Raw genomic sequence first — 17,571 nt, forward strand, 5'->3', positions numbered from 1 at the left:
AGAAGTTGGCGGCCTCCAGCAGACTAAAACTGATTATTTCTGTGATGTCTTGATCCAAGATGGTGGTCTCCAGCAGATGAAAACAAGATGGTGGATTAAAGATGACGGCGTCCAGAAATTGAAAACAAGATGGCTGCTGTGATCTACAAATCCAAGTTGGTGGCCCCTAGTAGACGAAAACAAGATGGCGTATGTGAAGTTATACCTACTAGTTGCCATAATATATACATTGGTATTAGTGGGCGGAGGTCCTGGACAACATGATGGGTGCAATTTCGGTGCCCAAATGTTGGACCCTGTCTGAAACACAAGCCAAATTCCAAACGAATTAGACCTGCTTCGAGACAGTCAAACACGTCGGCGCGAAAAGGCCAACAAACGGGAATTCGGGGAGGAAAAATAAACCGAAGTAACTCACCAAACAGGGTGTAGCTCCAGGGCTCAGGAGATGTCTCGCGTCGACATCAGAACGGCGCGGACCGAGAATTGCGCGGATGACGCGGCAGAAATCATCACTTAGAAAGATAAAAAAATTTAAATAAACTTTAAACTAAGAAATGACTTGTGTTCTAATAGTTATTACTGACTGGCTACTACAGAAATTTCAAGCTGGGATCACATCCCTTAAGACAGTTGACTACATTCCTGATTCGAACGAGTTCGTCATTGCCGCGAAAAGCCTCTTAAACAGAGGACGCCGAGATGACGCGGTATGTAGCCGAAGTCAGAGTGCTAAGTGCCGCAGTGGCGGACAAAGCTCCTAATTAAAATGGGTGGTAGGCCCTAGGGAAAACAGGGGGAAGGTTCGGCTCTAGACCGAACACTTTCGGAGGTGACCGAAGGTGTTCGTAGCCACGACTTCAGTTGTTTACGCCGAAGGGCGACTGCTGCTGTCTCTACCGGCAGGCACAGAAAGCAACATACAATCGACTTTTACAGGCCGCGAGGAGGAAGCATAGGGCCTGTACTCTGGCGGCCTCCAGGGGAAGGTAGCTGGGAGGTTAGCGAAGTTGCCACCAGATGTCGTGGGCGTCAGCTCCACGAGCTGGCGACAAGAGAAGACGTTACAGTTTCTGCCACTAGATGTCGTGGGTGGTCCATCCTTGCACATATTTTTTCTATGGCAAAATGTCCTTGAAGTCGGCCAGCGCTTGGCGGGGTTCACGTCAGGTCAATGGTCCTGGGCTAAATTCTTAGAATCAAGGGGTGGTGAAGGTGGACTAATGGGGGACAGAAAACGCAACCAGGCTGGGAACGAGCCTCCTAACGTGACTTTCGAGGAGAGAACCTAAGAGGTATGCGTGACGGTAAAAGCTATGGTAAGCTCGTCTCTGAGAAATGGTAACAACTCGTCCAGAGCTGTTGTATGGAGTTTTAGTCACGCAGGGAAATAATGTTATTGGCCGGGGACGTGACTGTAAGTGTGAGAAATGTCATATGGGCTGCTAACATCTACATTCGACTTGCAAAATATCAGATAGGTCCCTGAGAAAAGGTGCTTCGTTCCACTGGCGCAAAGTTAAACAAGGTAGAGTACACCAGCCTAACAAAGTGTAAATCAATTTTTTTAACTAAATTATGTAGAGAATAAAATTTCCAAAAACAATTTAAAATTAAAATAACTATTTAAAAAAAAAACGTGCCGAAATACCTAATTTCCGGCACATGCTAAAAGCCACCATGTTGGATGACGTCAAGATATCTTTTTTTCTTATGTTCTGCTGGAGGCCGCCATATTGGATACATACATCTTTGTTTCGCCGGTTTATTCCTAGAGAGAGCACCAGCATCGCTTTTTCTAATGCACGTAAGGTCTATGTTCCATTACCTACCAATATTGATGTGGTCCTTATTGAGATATTAAATTAATTTTTTAATAAAAAATCATTGGACTTTAGGTGAATCGAAACATGACAGCACGGACCTCTGGGTTGGAAAACAGGATGGACTTTCACCGTACGGCCATCACGACATTTACCAAAACGAGAAAAATAAAAAGGTGCACTTATTCGGAGTGGTAATTATTTTTAAATAAAGGAATAATAGCATTTTCTGCTAGAGGGCATTGCCATCATCTTTATTTTCAATACTTGCTACCAGGAGCGAAAGTTAACACACATCACCTGCTAGAGAGTGCCGTCGTCATCTGGTTTTCAGTAATTTATACAAGAGGCATTAGTGCACACATCGTCTTCTAGAGAGCACTACTGCCATCTTGTTTCAGTAATTCATACAAAGAGCTCTAGTCTCACTTATACACCCACAAGAGATCGTTGCTGCCATATTAGTTTAATTTTTTCCTGCTAGAGTGCAGCAGTAGTTATTACCGTCGTGTCGCCACCTTATCGGTCGTCTGGCCATCGTCTTGAAATTCTATAATTTTTTTAGCGAAATGTTTGGGAAAAAAATCCAAAAACCATCAAAAATTTGCTTATTAAAATTATTATTTACGTCACCCATTACAACACATAATTCAATCCCTGGACGACCAAAAAAGTTTAATTTTAGATAAAAATAAACACTTATTAATAAAATGACTAAAAATACAAAAAAAACCTTAAATTTCTCAAATACTAACCTCCAGTAAGACTATGTCATAAGTGCCACCATGTGGAAATTGGGAAAAATTAAAAAATTAATAAATAAATCAGCAGGATATTTACGGTTTCATTAGATTGATTCCTGTCCGCGTTTAATACCATGCAGTGCAGAGTTTATTATATTGGTTTATTATATATTAAACAGTCTAAGATCCGGGATACAAGAACTAAAAAAAAATCAATATAACATGCAACAGCAGGACAGGGGAGAAAGAAGTTAGCACATGCAAACTGACAGTCACTGGTGTGGTAAGGACATTGTGTTAGATAGAACCTACCTCAAGCATAGAACAAACTTAGTATTTCATATTTGCTTTGCGTAGAAAATAACTTCGAATACACGCGAAGTTAAATAATGTATTCACATACATCTAGTCAAAGTACCTAAATTCAAGCACGTTAACCACAAAGATCTTTAAAAGCCCTCAAGGCGAGAGGCAGAGGCAGAGGCTGAACGAAGCCAAGCGAAGGCCCCAACTGCCGGCGCGTGCAGGAAGACCTTGCATGCGCGCGGGGAGAGGTTTGCAAGCTTGCAGAAACGTCAAAAGACCAGCTGACTGCTCGCTAAAGTCACATAGGGCGTTATTCCGGCCGTCCCGCTAACAGTATAAACGTATTTTACAGTATAACCCAGTAATTGAAAATTACGTGTTGGATTCGCTTCAAAAAAAAAAAAAAAAAAAAAAAAAAAGGAACAAAAGTTGAAAACGTGCCTACCAAAGTAACATTTGCGCACCGTAAAACTTTTTGGGGCATGTGATCTAAAATCAAGCCTAACCCTAACCACCATATACCACGTAAAATAAATCGCAACGAATAATAATAAACAACAAATCTTCATACAGGCCAAGAGAATCCGAGCCAAGAGGAATTTTTCGACGATACAAAGTGAACATTTTAAACAGGACACGTTCAATGTCAGGCATATACTCACACCTCAACGAAGTAGCCACCATGCTTCGTGAATTAAAATATGCAGCCGACATGCAATAATTACTTGTTTGACCTGCAAGAGTACAAAAATTAAAAAAGTTATATTTTGGATTTCAAAAATAATTGTGTTATCTCTCGAAATCTGATTTCTAAGACAGAGTTCTCTTGACTGTGTATCTAGGCCTCAAAGGTGTGTCCGTTTTGTCAATGCATGTTCATTGCGTGTCTAATGTATGCATTGCGTGACCATTGTGTGAATAGTATGTGTATTTTGGTGTCAATTCCATGTCCAGTGTGTGTATTTGGGTGTGCATTGCTTGCTCACTGCGTGTTCAGTGTGTGTATTGTGTGTCCAGTGCGTGCATTGCATGTCCATTGCGTGTCCATTGCCTTTCTAGTGGTGCATTGCATGTCCATTGATGTTCATAGCGTGTCTATTGCGTGTGCATTGCATGTCCAGTTTTAATTGCATGTCCATTGCGTGTGCACTGCATGTCCAGTGTTAAATTGTATGTCCATTGCGTGTGCGAGTCTTGTACAGTGGGTGTGTTGCGTGTCCAATGAGTGTATTGCATGTCCATTGTGAGAATTGCATGTTCATTACTTGAGCATTGTGTATCCAATGTGTGCATTGCAATGTCCATTATGTGTCCAATGTGGGTATTGAGTGTAATTTTATTTTGTTGAATGTGTGTCATTTTCGGTAAATGTGCGTAGTCAAGACTTTAGACAAGCCATTATTGGCCTCGTGCTTTGGAGACATGCCTGACATTGAACATCGCCTTCTATCGTCGAAAATATCTTTTGGTTAGTATTCGCTTGGCCTGTATATAGATTTGTTGTTTTTTTTATTATTCGTGGTGATGTCTTTTTTGTGGTGTATGGAAAAACGAAAAATTAATAACTAAAAAAATAAAAATAATATTTTACAAAACTAGAGCATTAATAAAATTTAATCTGTTCGTTTTAAAAAAAAAATATTAGCATTTGCAAATGTTTTGGAAAACCCAACGTCTTTGCAAACAAGGGTTACATCTGATAAATAACCTGATGGCCTTGTGTTCAAAGGCATATGTTTTCCAACCCTGAGGTCCAACATGTCATGGTTCTAATCACCTCGGTTTCAATGTATTTCGTATAAAAAAACCTAATTAAATATGTAGATAAGTCCCAGAACAACAAAGGTGGGACATCGACGTTACGTGTTTGAGACAGAGCGATGCTGGTGCTCTCTAGGAACAAAAAGCCGAAACAAAGATCTTGGTATCCAATATAGCGGCCTCCAGCAGAACATAAACAACAAGATGTTGGTCTCCAGCATACGAAAACAAGATGATGGTTGTGTCATCAGAATTGAAAAAAGTGACTGTGGTATCAGATGAAATATGGCGGACGTGGCATCATAATATAAATTGACGACCATAACGAAAAGTGCAGCATTTGGGGATTGGGGTGCTCGATATCAATATGGCGAAATTCAAGATGGCGACTGAGGTAAACGTTTAAGGTCAAAATTCAAAGTAGTAGTGTGTAAATGGGGCTCCGAGCCCTGGGTTCTGGGTGTGGAGCCGAGAGCCGAGCCACATCTCTGACGTCACGTCCATCTCTGACGTCACGGCGGCCATCTTGGAGGAGTGTAACGGGACACCGTGTAACAGGACACATTGTAACGGGACAATTATATCACGGCGGCCATTTTGGATCCACCATTTTGGATGACGTCAATTTTTGTTCTCGAACATGCCGACGTTGTGTGTTCCGCCATATTGGATGATGACGTCACCGTTACAATTTCCGTTACGGTCGCCATCTTTAAAATATTTATTTATTATCCGATTTTAACAAAAAAAATTTTAAAAATTATAAAAAAATTCAAATAATAAAATGTAATAAAGTTTTTATAAAAAACAAACATTTACGACACATAGCTCGGAGTCCGCCGTTCAAACCCGGTGAGGGCAAAAAAATAAAAATGACGACCGATCCTTCCCCCGCGGTGGCTGCTGGCATACTGACTCCCACCACTTTTTTTCAAAGCATATATATCGTCACCTAGTATGACGTCATGTCCGACATCTTGTCTTCGATGCTGGAAGCCATCATCATTGTACCGTCGGCGAGAGTGCGCTGACGCCATGTTAGTTTAATTCTTATCCGCTAGAGTGCAGTAATAATTTATTATTATTGCTGTGACACCCGCCATCTTGAAATTTGGCCGCCATCTTGAAAATCCGTGATTATTTAGCTAGAAATTCGGGAAAAGATCCAAAATTAATTAAATAAATCACTCATTAATTTACATATTGATTCGATCCGCTTCTGTCCTCGGTTCGATACCCGATCGATGCAATAATGTTTAATTTTATGTAAAAAATAATAATTTCAATTAACCATGTTCAACATTCGTAAAGAGACTTTAAATCCTCTACTACCATCATCCTATCAGACATCAAGACCACCATATTGGATATTCGTAATTTTAATGCTAGAGATTCGGGAAAAATTCCAAAATTCATCAATAAATCACTCATTAATTTACATACTGATTGAATAGATCGACTAAGGCCCTTGGTTTGATCCCTGGCCGATACAAAACAACTTTAATATTTTAAAAAAGTACCACTAAAGTGTTAGGTTTGAGAAAATAAAAACAGCGCAAGTTCTATTAAAAAAACTTTTATTACATAAGTACTACACTACTATAAGTAAAAAAAAAATACACAGTCAAAGTACTAAAGTTTTGTGGATTCCTCGATTCAAATGGTCTTCTTAATGGATGAAGTAAGTCTTTTACATGTTCGTAAATGTCTATTCAGTTTATCAGGTCGACATATTGGTACACCACAATTTTCACACAAAGACGAATTATCGACTTCATTAAAAGAACAGTGATATATTTCGTGTCGTTGTACACTTTGAATATTTGCCAATGTTTTGTTACAAAATATACAGGTTGATTCCGATGAATGTACAGTCAGTCTATCACAATTCCTGAGGTGCCGTTTTAATCTTCCATATTGTAAAAACTTGCTTAAACACCTGTTGCACTGATATTTAATGCGTTCAGAGTTATTACTACAATCGTGTATTACATGATCCCGTAATTCCAAGTTTTTGATCTTCTCACAGTACGTGCAGCCGGGTGATGGAACACCGCTGGATGCTCCTTCCTTTATCAATGGCACTGGAATTGTTGACAACCATTGTAACACTGCAGACATGTTAACTTCTGAAGCCGTTGAGGTCTGCTCTGCAGAAGATGTTGCACGCGTCGAAATCTCCTGCTGTGCTGAGAGATCAGGTGTAGCTGTAGACGTCGTTGTCATCGTGCTCTGCACTGATGATGATAGACCTTCGATCCAGGTTGGTGTAGATAGTGGCAATGATGCCATCGAGTTCTCAAGAATAGCTAGATACCGGTCTATTATGTTATACAAGTCTAACTATCCGATCCGTTCATCACCGCAGTCAGAGACGGACTTAAGTTCATATCACCAGGGTCTCACTTATTTAGACTCATCAGCCGGTACAACACAAGAGTCAAAACAATAACCATGTTCATTATACTCGCACTTAACTTTCTCGGAGCATTTTTTATAATGAAGACATAAGCTATCAAGACGTGAAATTAGTTTATTGCACTTATTGCACTGAAATATTATTCTTTGAGCATTATTCTGACAGCTGCTTCTTTCATGTCTGCTCGCATTTGTAGGTTTAGTAAAAGATGCGCCACAGTATTTGCACTGACGCGCTGTACGCTCTTCATTAATTGAAGTCTGGAATGCAGATGGTAAAACTTCAGCTGATGATGGAACAGCACATATCGTGGTCTCTTTTGAAGTCAGTATAGGGATCTCCGACTCCATCATCGTTGCTGCTATCAAGGTCCCCGCTGCTGTCGGTAAACAGTCTATTCCGGTCGACATAACTTAATCTCACGAAACTACCTGAAGAGAGCAAGTCCGTACTGCACCGCGGCCAGAGGTGAACTGCGGGTCCAGTCGTCTGAACCTCGCTTATATACCTGTGGTCTACTGGTATACTACATGAGTCAAAATATTATCTGCATTTAATTTTTTTTATTAGGTACCTAAAAATTGTAGAAATAAAAAACACACGAGATAAAGTTTTACATATTTATTTATAAAAAGTACACAAATACATATTAGGTTAAGGATTCAAGCATTTTCACAAGCAAAGTCTTTAATGCCGCACGAACTGACTCGTCGACTCCGGTTCCAACTGGTTCGTTGACTCCGGTTCCAACTGGTTCGCCGGTCACGCGATCAGGAACACAGGTTTCCAGCTGGTCATCTTCTGCGACGTCGACAACTCCGACAAGACATGGTCGGTTACGTCTGTGACCACGTCTACGCCCGGGCTTAGGCTCAGTGCTAGTTGGGACAGATTCACTGCCTGAACTGCGACGACGAGACGCAACTTGTTTGGACGTCTGCGTAGAAGCATCACAGGTCGCAACCGGTTGCAACACGCTCATGTTTGGTGTTGCACGTGCAGACGAGGCGACTATCTCAGCGATGCTTGCAGGAAGGATTGTGTGTGGTCTCATGCGATAGACGGCACAGTTTCCAGGTTCGCAACAATCTACCAGCTGGTGAGTCGGTTAGTAGGACACAGGAAAGTGCGCAAACCGCCAATGCTGAGCGCCTCCATCACTAGTTTCTGTATATGTACGTAGATACCCGGAATCCAAGTAGCTGTATTTGACACTGCTGAAGCTAGGTCTTGCGCTCACGTACACGTAAGCAGGATGAAACGTAAACATCTTCTTACAGGTAGAACGACAAGGCACGTACGGACGTACACCATTTATATATGCAGGCTCCTACTAACATTGTGTGTGCCATTTCTGCATTAACTGCGAGTTTGTACAGGCACAGACACGTTCAAACTTGTCATGTGGCTGCATGTCGTATATTGCACTAAGCTTGCGCAGGGAAGGACAGCCGTAGTCGGTCTGTAAGTCTACGATTACAACTGATGCATCACACAACTTGCTCAGACATTACTTCTGTTCAGGTCCGGCAACGTAGATTATTTCGTTTTGAACTAGTAAATCTTCAATAGTGTTTTTCACTTGGTGGTACGGAATTTTTCCTTCGTCCCACTCTAGTCCGTGATAATATTTACATAGCCATTCATTCGACCGTTTACTTTTTTCGTCTAGTAGTTTCCAAGGATACGGGGGTCGGAAGCTGCGGGCTCAAGTCTTGTCTCCGGAGGTGACGCTAATTTCCTTGAGCACGAATCCATTTTGACTCTGGAAACCTTGCAGGTTGCAGTACATCTTGTCGCTAGCAATGCTCGGTCGTAACTAAATTATTATCGAAAACGAAACGGTACTTATGTCAGAATTTTCACAAGTTTGTCTCTACAATTGTACGATGCAAGCCGATCGTGACCTATCAGACAAAAAGCATAGGTGTTTGGTGGAATATTTCCGCTAGTCGTTATCTCGATCCTACAGTCGATGATGTTTGAATTTATTCGATCATTCTGTTTGGAAACGTCAAACACCATTAACGGAGCCTTGTTCTTGAAACTGTCGGGACTCAGTATCGGTGACTGTCTCCGCCCGTAGTAAGCTTGCTGAAACTGGGCGTACATTTGATATGCGAGAAGAAATCTTCCACTTTCAAAGTCCATGTTCATGTCAACGTACGGATAACTTTAGCTGTTTTAGTATATTTTTACATTACGTATTTGACAGTTATCGAATACGGAGCGACTTACTTCTGCATTGAGCTGTCTTCCGGTCTGAAGCCCGACGATGATGTATCTTGGTTTTTCCGTAGCGAAGCTGGACTTTACTATCCAATTGATACGCTAAATATGAGGCAAGCCAGAATAAGTTTCCAGGCTCCAGGATCGAAATGGCACATCGAAGTTCTTGCCATTTTCTATGTTCTTCAACATCTTGACTCGTTCAACGATGCTCACTTGGATGTGGGGCAGCATCCACTCGATAGACTGTAGTGTTAGCGAGACATCTTGAGGGTTTTCTGCAGTGGTGACAATTGCATTAATGTGCGTGTTGGCTAGAAGCAGTACGAGCTCTTGTTTCTAATGAATGATTATATGCTTGTAGTCCTCAGCGAATCCAAGAAGCATGGACAGAGGAACACAAACTTCGAACTTTGCAGAAGACAGTTCATTTGGCGTGATCGAAAGGTAATTTTTCATAGCAGATGTTATGCCTACATCTCTTGTCTGGTCTACCTCGACGCCATTGAGTACATAAGTAATGCTCTCGATTAGGTGAAGAATACCATTGCAGGATATTGACGTCGTTGTCGGGTGCGTACCATCCGCTTTTGTCAGCGTTCCTCTTATACGTAGAAATGACTGAGAAGGTAAAGTACAAATATCTTGGTGCTGTACTGCAATGCGTACTTCCGATGGTAGTGCGTACGGTCCGAGCAGGAAAGGCTTGTACTCGTGCAATTCCATTTTCGTAATGCTGTCATCTAAAATGACCGGATCTTCCACGTTGAGGATTTCGTCTTCCATATTTATTCGGTACTTGTCCAATACTGAGAAGATACTTTATGCTGTCAGGTGTTAATGCACCGATATCTGGTAGAGAACTGTTCTTATTCACAACAATTCGATTTCTTTTGTAACTGTTCGGTGTTACGAACTTTATGCCCATCGCTTCAAGTGCAGACGTAATGTAATTTCTTCGTCTTGAAAATTCACCAATCGTTCTCGCTGGTCAACGATTCTTACGACGACTTCGTGTGCGCACTTCACGACGACTGGAACGTAAATGATACTTTGCGGTACTTCGACCAGTTTATATCCTGGCGGGACCATCGGCAAAAACTCGTGCAGCATGTTGCTTAGTCTTCCGTTGAGGTACGTTCCACTTGCCAAATTACAGTTTATTCTTATGACATTCACAGGCAAAATGTTTACTGCTCGCGTAGATTCGTACGTTCTTCCTGTATCATACACCTTTGATTCAAATCCGAGCATCGTACCTATGGTGCCAGGTTTCGTAAAGTCAACATTTTCACTGCATGTTAGAATGCTTTTTTGAGTGTTTGGATTTCCACGCAGTTGAAAGTCTACATCCTGTGGTAACATATACCTGATGTACTTTGCAATGTCGTCAATTTCGTAAGAGCCAACAAGTAACTGTATTTCATGAGCGGTCCCATCGCTTTTCAGGAAGCAGATCTTGCAGTTTTCCTCGTCGATATTAGGTATGGCATTATACGTTTGAAAATCTACGAGTCCGTTACACCATTCTCCGTCTAAATCCAGAGGCGGGAAATGAACCGCCGCAGCTCAGATGCGTGACCTGTCAATGTAAGTGTTATCGACATGACTAATATATTATTATTACTGCACAACCTTTAAGTAGCATTTTTTATTTGTCAGCTAATTTTTGTTTGTTAAAAAGCGAAGACACAAGTGTCCGCAGTTTGTTTGATTAGGCCTCTGTTCCGTTTCGTAATTTTAAAACAACGTAGTGGACCGGCCCAGGTACTGTCGCAGTTCTGGCGGAGGCCGTAAATTACCGAAACTGTCGTAGTAAGTAGCTATTTTTCCAGACTTTATGTACGCCACCCAGTGCGTGCCGCGACCCGACGACGTGTCTAAATTAATTATGGCGCACTCACGTGTGTTTGGCTTGCTGGGCAAAGTGTCTCGCATAAACACGCCGCGGAAATTTGGTATTTTAAGTGTGCGTGCGTACTTTATTAAATCTACGTTGGTGAGCGGTCGTTTCGGCAGGGAACTTAGGATTTTTTTATTCGTTTCTTTTTCATGCCTCGACCTGATTTGTGAGGTTGCAAGTAGAGTCCTGCGCCGTTTTTTTTTACCGATGGCCATGGCTTCCATGCTGGCATTGTGTCAATGTGCTTCTTTTAACTGCTTGCGTTCATTCTTCGAAGTGTTGACTGCCCGCACTATACCGCTCGTTGCACCGATGAGGCCGCCGAGAGCACCCAATGCAGGCAACAGCAATGGAAGAAATCATCCTATAATCTTCTTGTCGAGAGTCTGTAATTTTTGCTTGGCTTTTTGCACGCCTGCACCAGTCTTGCGAATTCTGGGTTTACGAGCACCCATTCCTAATTTCGTCTTTGCCTTCATGATTTTAGATACGCCCCACGCTGCGATTTTCTCTCATAGTCCCGCGTTCGTCGATTTGCTTATTTCTTCGGCCAACTGTGCCAGAAACTCGTCGGCCCAGTGTCTGGATTCCAGATCCTTGCTTATATGCGATATCGTGCTGCTTGCACTATTCGTCGAGAGAATTAATGCCTACGTCACCGCGAGCTAACCTTTTCGCTAGTTTAGTGCCGGAACCGCAGAATCTATAGCCGGGAATGTGTAGCTTGAATGGCAGATTGTTTATCAGCGAGTTCACGAGAACTTTTCAAAGTAGTCTGAAAGCATCACTATCTCACTTGTCAACAAATTCAGATTTACCTAACACAAGAAAGAAGTTTCTGCGAACGAATAAAAAAGTATAAAAGGAGGTCTTTCAATAAGTTTCCAGCCAGTACAATGTCGGACCTGGCCAGTGACCTTCATCGAGCTATACAGTCTGTTCGTGAAAAATATTTACTTGCTAGACGAACCAGACTTGCACGTGAGATGGAAAATGAGGAGATATTTAAACCAATCACTAGTCGCCTCGACGAACTTAAAAACAAGGAAGAACCAGCCATCATTGTGAAGACAGAAGTTGAAGATGAAATGCCAACTGTAAAGAAGAGAGAGTATGAACCAGATCGAGAAGAAGAGGACTTAACAAGTACAGAGTCCATGCACAAGAAGAAGATACCGAAAAAGGGACATCAAGTTAATGCAATGGTCCGACCATACCTGATATCGTTTACGAGCCGAAATAATGACACGACCTACAGAGTGATCAGAAATCATAATAAGTGGTTCCTCGGTGCTAAAGAAATAGACTTTCTACCAGAAAATATCGTGCGCGTAGAAGCGTTCAAAACGCGCAGGACTCCGGGTCTGTACAAATTGCTGTTTCGCAGGGAGCCTAAAGGATATTCTCACAAAGACTTACAAGAGTACAAAAAACTGCTAGAGCTAACCAATACACATTTTCGCGATAACGATCCAGATAGTGGTGTATATAAAGAAGAATATCATGAAAAAATCGACATTCTCGCAAATCTCTTCAGTGAACTAACAATACATGGCGAAGGTTTAAAAAAGCTAGAAAGTGGTCAGACATTTGACTATGTATATTGGGACGACCCCAATGAATTAGTTGATCGCCTTAGAATTCTACATGCTTCGCTTAGTGTAGGAAAATATTCGCACATCAACGAAATAGTCTCCATACTTGAAGAAATGAGGGAAGCCGGCTACATACAATGAGTCGAACCGGAATCGCTCACGAACTTCATGCTCCTGCTAGACGAAAATACCTTCGTCGCAAAGTCATAGTTCGTGGAATTGATGATTTATTCCAGGCAGACCTTGTTGAGATGATACCATATTCCCGATTGAATAAAGGTTTCAAGTACATGTTGACAGTCATCGATGTTTATAGCAAGTTCGCTTGGGCTAGACCTGTCAAATCAAAGACTGCAACTGAAGTAGCCAAGGCCATGAACAATATTTTGCGTGATGGACGTGTACAGTCGCACCTGCAAATGGACCTCGGGAAAGAATTCTACAATGCAACCTTCAAGGCTTTGATGAAGAAGTATGGCATCAAACACTACTCTACATTTAGTAACGTCAAAGCCTCCGTTGTCGAAAGGTTTAACAGAACTTTGCGTTCCAAGATGTGGCGGCGGTTCACGGCTAACGGAAAATATAAGTGGCTTGACATCTTGCCGAAACTAATAAGCGAGTATAATTCCACGGTGCATTCTACCACGAAAATGAAGCCAAAGGACATAACAGACAATCGCCTGCTTCAAACAGTGTTTTCCAACACGAAGAAGAAAGATCCACGAAAGCGTAAAGCTAACGTTTGTGACATTTTGTGAATCTCCAAGCAGAAAGGTATCTTCGAGAAAGGTTTCACCGCGAACTGGAGTCCCAAACTTTTCCGTGTGACAAAAGTTCGTGATTCAGAGCCTAGAACCTACTACCTCGAAGATTTGGACCACAAACCTATCCATGGCGGCTTCTATGCCGAAGAGATTCGGCCTACGTTGTATCCCGATACGTACTTGGTGGAGAAGATTATAAAACGAAGAAATGGGCTGTCCTACGTCAAGTGGTGGGGCTTTCCACCTCGCTTTAATTCGTGGGTGGCAGATGCAGACATCGAGAATTCCACAAAACTTTAGTTCTTTGACTGTGTATTTTTTGTACTTGTAGTAGTGTAGTACTTATGTAATAAAAGTTTTTTTTTAATAGAACTTGCGCTGTTTTTATTTTCTCAAACCTAACACTTTAGTGGTACTTTTTTAAAATATTAAAGTTGTTTTGTATCGGCCAGGGATCGAACCAAGGGCCTTAGTCGATCTATTCAATCAGTATGTAAATTAATGAGTGATTTATTGATGAATTTTGGAATTTTCCCCGAATCTCTGGCATTAAAATTACGAATATCCAATATTGTGGTCTTGATGTCTGATAGGATGATGGTAGTAGAGGATTTAAAGTCTCTTTACGAATGTTGAACATGGTTAATTGAAATTATTATTTTTTACATAAAATTAAACATTATTGCTTCGATCGGGTATCGAACCGAAGACAGAAGCGGATCGAATAAATATGTAAATTAATGAGTGATTTATTTAATGAATTTTGGAACTTTTCCCGAATTTCTAGCTAAATAATTAGGGATTTTCAAGATGGCGGCCAAATTTCAAGATGGCGGGTGTCACAGCAATAATAATAAATTATTACTGCACTCTAGCGGATAAGAATTAAACTAACATGGTGTCAGCGCACTCTCGCCGACGGTACAATGATGATGGCTTCCAGCATCGAAGACAAGATGGCGGACATGACGTCATACTAGGTGACGATATATATGCTTTGAAATAAAGTGGTGGGAGTCAGTATGCCAGTAGCCACCGCGGGGGAAGGATCGGTCGTCATTTTTATTTTTTTGCCCTCACCGGGTTCGAACGGCGGACTTTGAGCTCCGTGTCGTAAATGTTTGTTTTTTATAAAAACTTTATTACATTTTATTATTTGAATTTTTTTTATAATTTTTAAAAATTTTTTCGTTAAAATCGGATAATAAATAAAGATTTTAAAGATGGCGACCGTAACGGAAATTGCAACGGTGATGTCATCATCCAATATGCCGGAACACACAACGTCGGAATGTTCGAGAACACAAAATGACGTCATCCAAAATGGTGGATCCAAAATGGCTCTGTGATATACTTGTCACGTTACAATGTGTCCCGTTACATGGTGTCCCTTTACGCGGTGTGCCATTAAACTCCTTCAAGATGGCCGCCGTGACTTCAGAGATGGACGTGACGTCAGCGATGTGGCTCGGCGCTCGGCTCCACACCCAGAACCCAGGGCTCGGAGCCCCATTTACATACTACTCAAAGTCAAGGTAAAGGTCATAGGTCAATGTCAAAGGACTAATTTCAATGTCAAGGTGTAATTTAAAGGTCAAAGTTTAAGGTCAATGTCATTGAAGATGGCCACCGTGACGTCATGGTGGTCAGTCATTGAACCATCCTCACCATCCTCAACCTTCAACAAGTTGCTGGAGCTCCATTCCTATACTACAATAGCCCCAGAAAATATTGGTCACAATTCTAAAATAAAGTTTTAGTCGATTAATGGGTAAGTTTAAGTAACGTGTTTGAAGGAAATAAATGGTAAATAATTATTTGTTACCAATTTTTATTACAACCACCATTTTCATAAGAAAATAAACTGATGCTAGGCGTATGAATAGTGATCCACAAGGGTTTACCTCATATTTTTACCACAAAAATATCTAAATGATAACGTGATACGTTTTAAAAGGGTTTTAAAGAAATAATTAATGTTATTTGAGAGAAATGTTTATACTGATACATAGACACTTTGCATCGTACAGATACATTAGATTACATAGCTCCACAAAAATATTCAAAATAATATTTGAGTACAAAACAGATTTATTTTTCTGGATATTTTAACAGACTGTTTGAAAAAAAGATACATATTAGAGATCTTCTGCATGCATTACAGTACAAAATCATATGTGTACACAATAATACTCTGTTTACAAGTTTATGATTGTTTATTAAAGATTGAAAACGAGAGTTTAGGTGGGAAAATAATTTTATAAGCTATAAAAATTTAATTTTAAAATCAGATACCAAAAACTTTATGAACAACTTTAAAATCTTAATCCTTTTTAAAATTATTTTATTGTACAGTAGATTATGTTCAAACCTTGTATGATTATTTTATTTTAATATGTTTTCAAAATCTGAATTGATGATGGTATATATTTATTTTTCTGATACTAAATAAGTTTTGTGTTAATTTATTTGCAGATGAAAAGTGCGACACATTGGAATTGGTATGAAAATAGATTACTGTACCAAAAATAAAATAAAAATTGCACATGTTTGTATAGAAAATAAACATATAAAAGGTTGTTGTAACGGTTATAATGGTAAATAGTGTTAGGAAAAGAGTGAATGAACCAGAATATAATTAACAAACAAACTAAAAAATTTCTGTCGAAACATAAGTGTAGAACAATAAAAATACATTTTCTCACATCAAAGAGACATTATTAAATACAAGAGGAGATTTTTTTATTTTATTTTGTAAATGAAGATTTTATATTATAAACAATAAATACATTTAGTATTTAAATTCTAAGTAAAATAATTTGTACAAACAATAACGCGGCATTGGCAGTATGCTTACATGAAGATGGAATGCAAGATAATTTATCGAGCACAATAATTGACTTCAGTGTAATTTATAAAACGCGATGAAGACCAGAACCTCAAGCTACAAGTGATTCTAACCATTAACCGATTATTCACTTAATTGCTAAAATGTGAAGAAAATATAGATAGTCACGCACTGAAACTTTACAGTAAGGCCAAAAGTATTTTGAAAAGGATGCGAGCTAACTAAACCGGCCAGCGGCACATTCTTCCTAAATGGAGTGTAAACTGTAGAATTTTATCCCGCCCAGCAGTGCACACTCACAATACGTTTCGAACGCATAATTTTTTTAGGCTGGGTTTATAAACAACTTAACACGCAACCAACACAGCAAAATCACGGTCTTCTATAAAGCAGGAAAGTCGCAAGACTACTTTACCAACAGCTATACCTTGAAATTGTAAAATTGTAACTAAACAAATATATTACTCGGGCATTTTTTAATAGTTATTGTTTAACATAAAACATATAAAATCGCCAAAACTTTATTTTAAAGTTTTATATTCTTCCACCGTTCGAAAGTTTAACAAGTGAAAGAGTGACATATGTAGCAAAACAAAATTGTGGCCTTCTATTTATGTAACGTTTGCGTCTTTAAATGTTTCCAGGATACCTCCATTCAAATATGAGAGGCGAAAACGCAATCCTGGAATGCAAGAAGTTTAAATTCAGCCGATGATTCCGTTGCTACTTTTTTCGTCTTGGTGTAATTTATAAACTTGTATAATAAAGAGTTGTTTTAGAATTTTTGTTTTTGTTTCTTGCGTTTATACGTTTCCGTTGTTTATAAACCTGGTGATAGGCTTGGCCTCAAACACTTTCCGTTCATGTAGAGTGAGTGCACTTAGTCTATATCCAGCTTCCTGAAAGATCCTTCCACCCCGAACAGGGTGTCCTTCACGGCAGACTTGCCCACTCTCTTTGACTCGTCTGTCCTCAGCCCCTCCTCCTCGATGAACCAATCAACGTACTGCGTCAACAGCGTGTTCTTCAGCTCGTCTGGAACAAGGACCGCACATGTTCATAGTCACTCCTCTCTTGGATACAGTTCATTCCGGATAACATGATCACCTTGATACTCTTGTTTAGGCTGGTGCCACAATATGCGTTTTTTCCTAGATTGAACTATGAAGTCTCTCGA

General features: G+C 40.2%; 1 protein-coding gene across 2 annotated transcripts in view; it reads right to left on the reverse strand.

The window, feature by feature from the left end:
- Positions 1 to 15,349: 15,349 nt before the first annotated feature.
- LOC134531196 (alpha-tocopherol transfer protein-like) overlaps positions 15,350 to 17,571 on the reverse strand; it is a 220,357-nt gene continuing 218,135 nt past the window's right edge. For both annotated transcript variants that reach the window (XM_063366841.1, XM_063366840.1), the window contains exon 7: positions 15,350 to 17,429. In XM_063366841.1, the coding sequence (XP_063222911.1) occupies positions 17,275 to 17,429 (155 nt within the window). In that variant the 3' untranslated portion in view covers positions 15,350 to 17,274. The remainder of the gene's footprint in view (positions 17,430 to 17,571) is intronic.

The sequence above is a fragment of the Bacillus rossius genome, chromosome 3, assembly GCF_032445375.1.
Source record: "Bacillus rossius redtenbacheri isolate Brsri chromosome 3, Brsri_v3, whole genome shotgun sequence".
NCBI lineage: Eukaryota > Metazoa > Arthropoda > Insecta > Phasmatodea > Bacillidae > Bacillus > Bacillus rossius.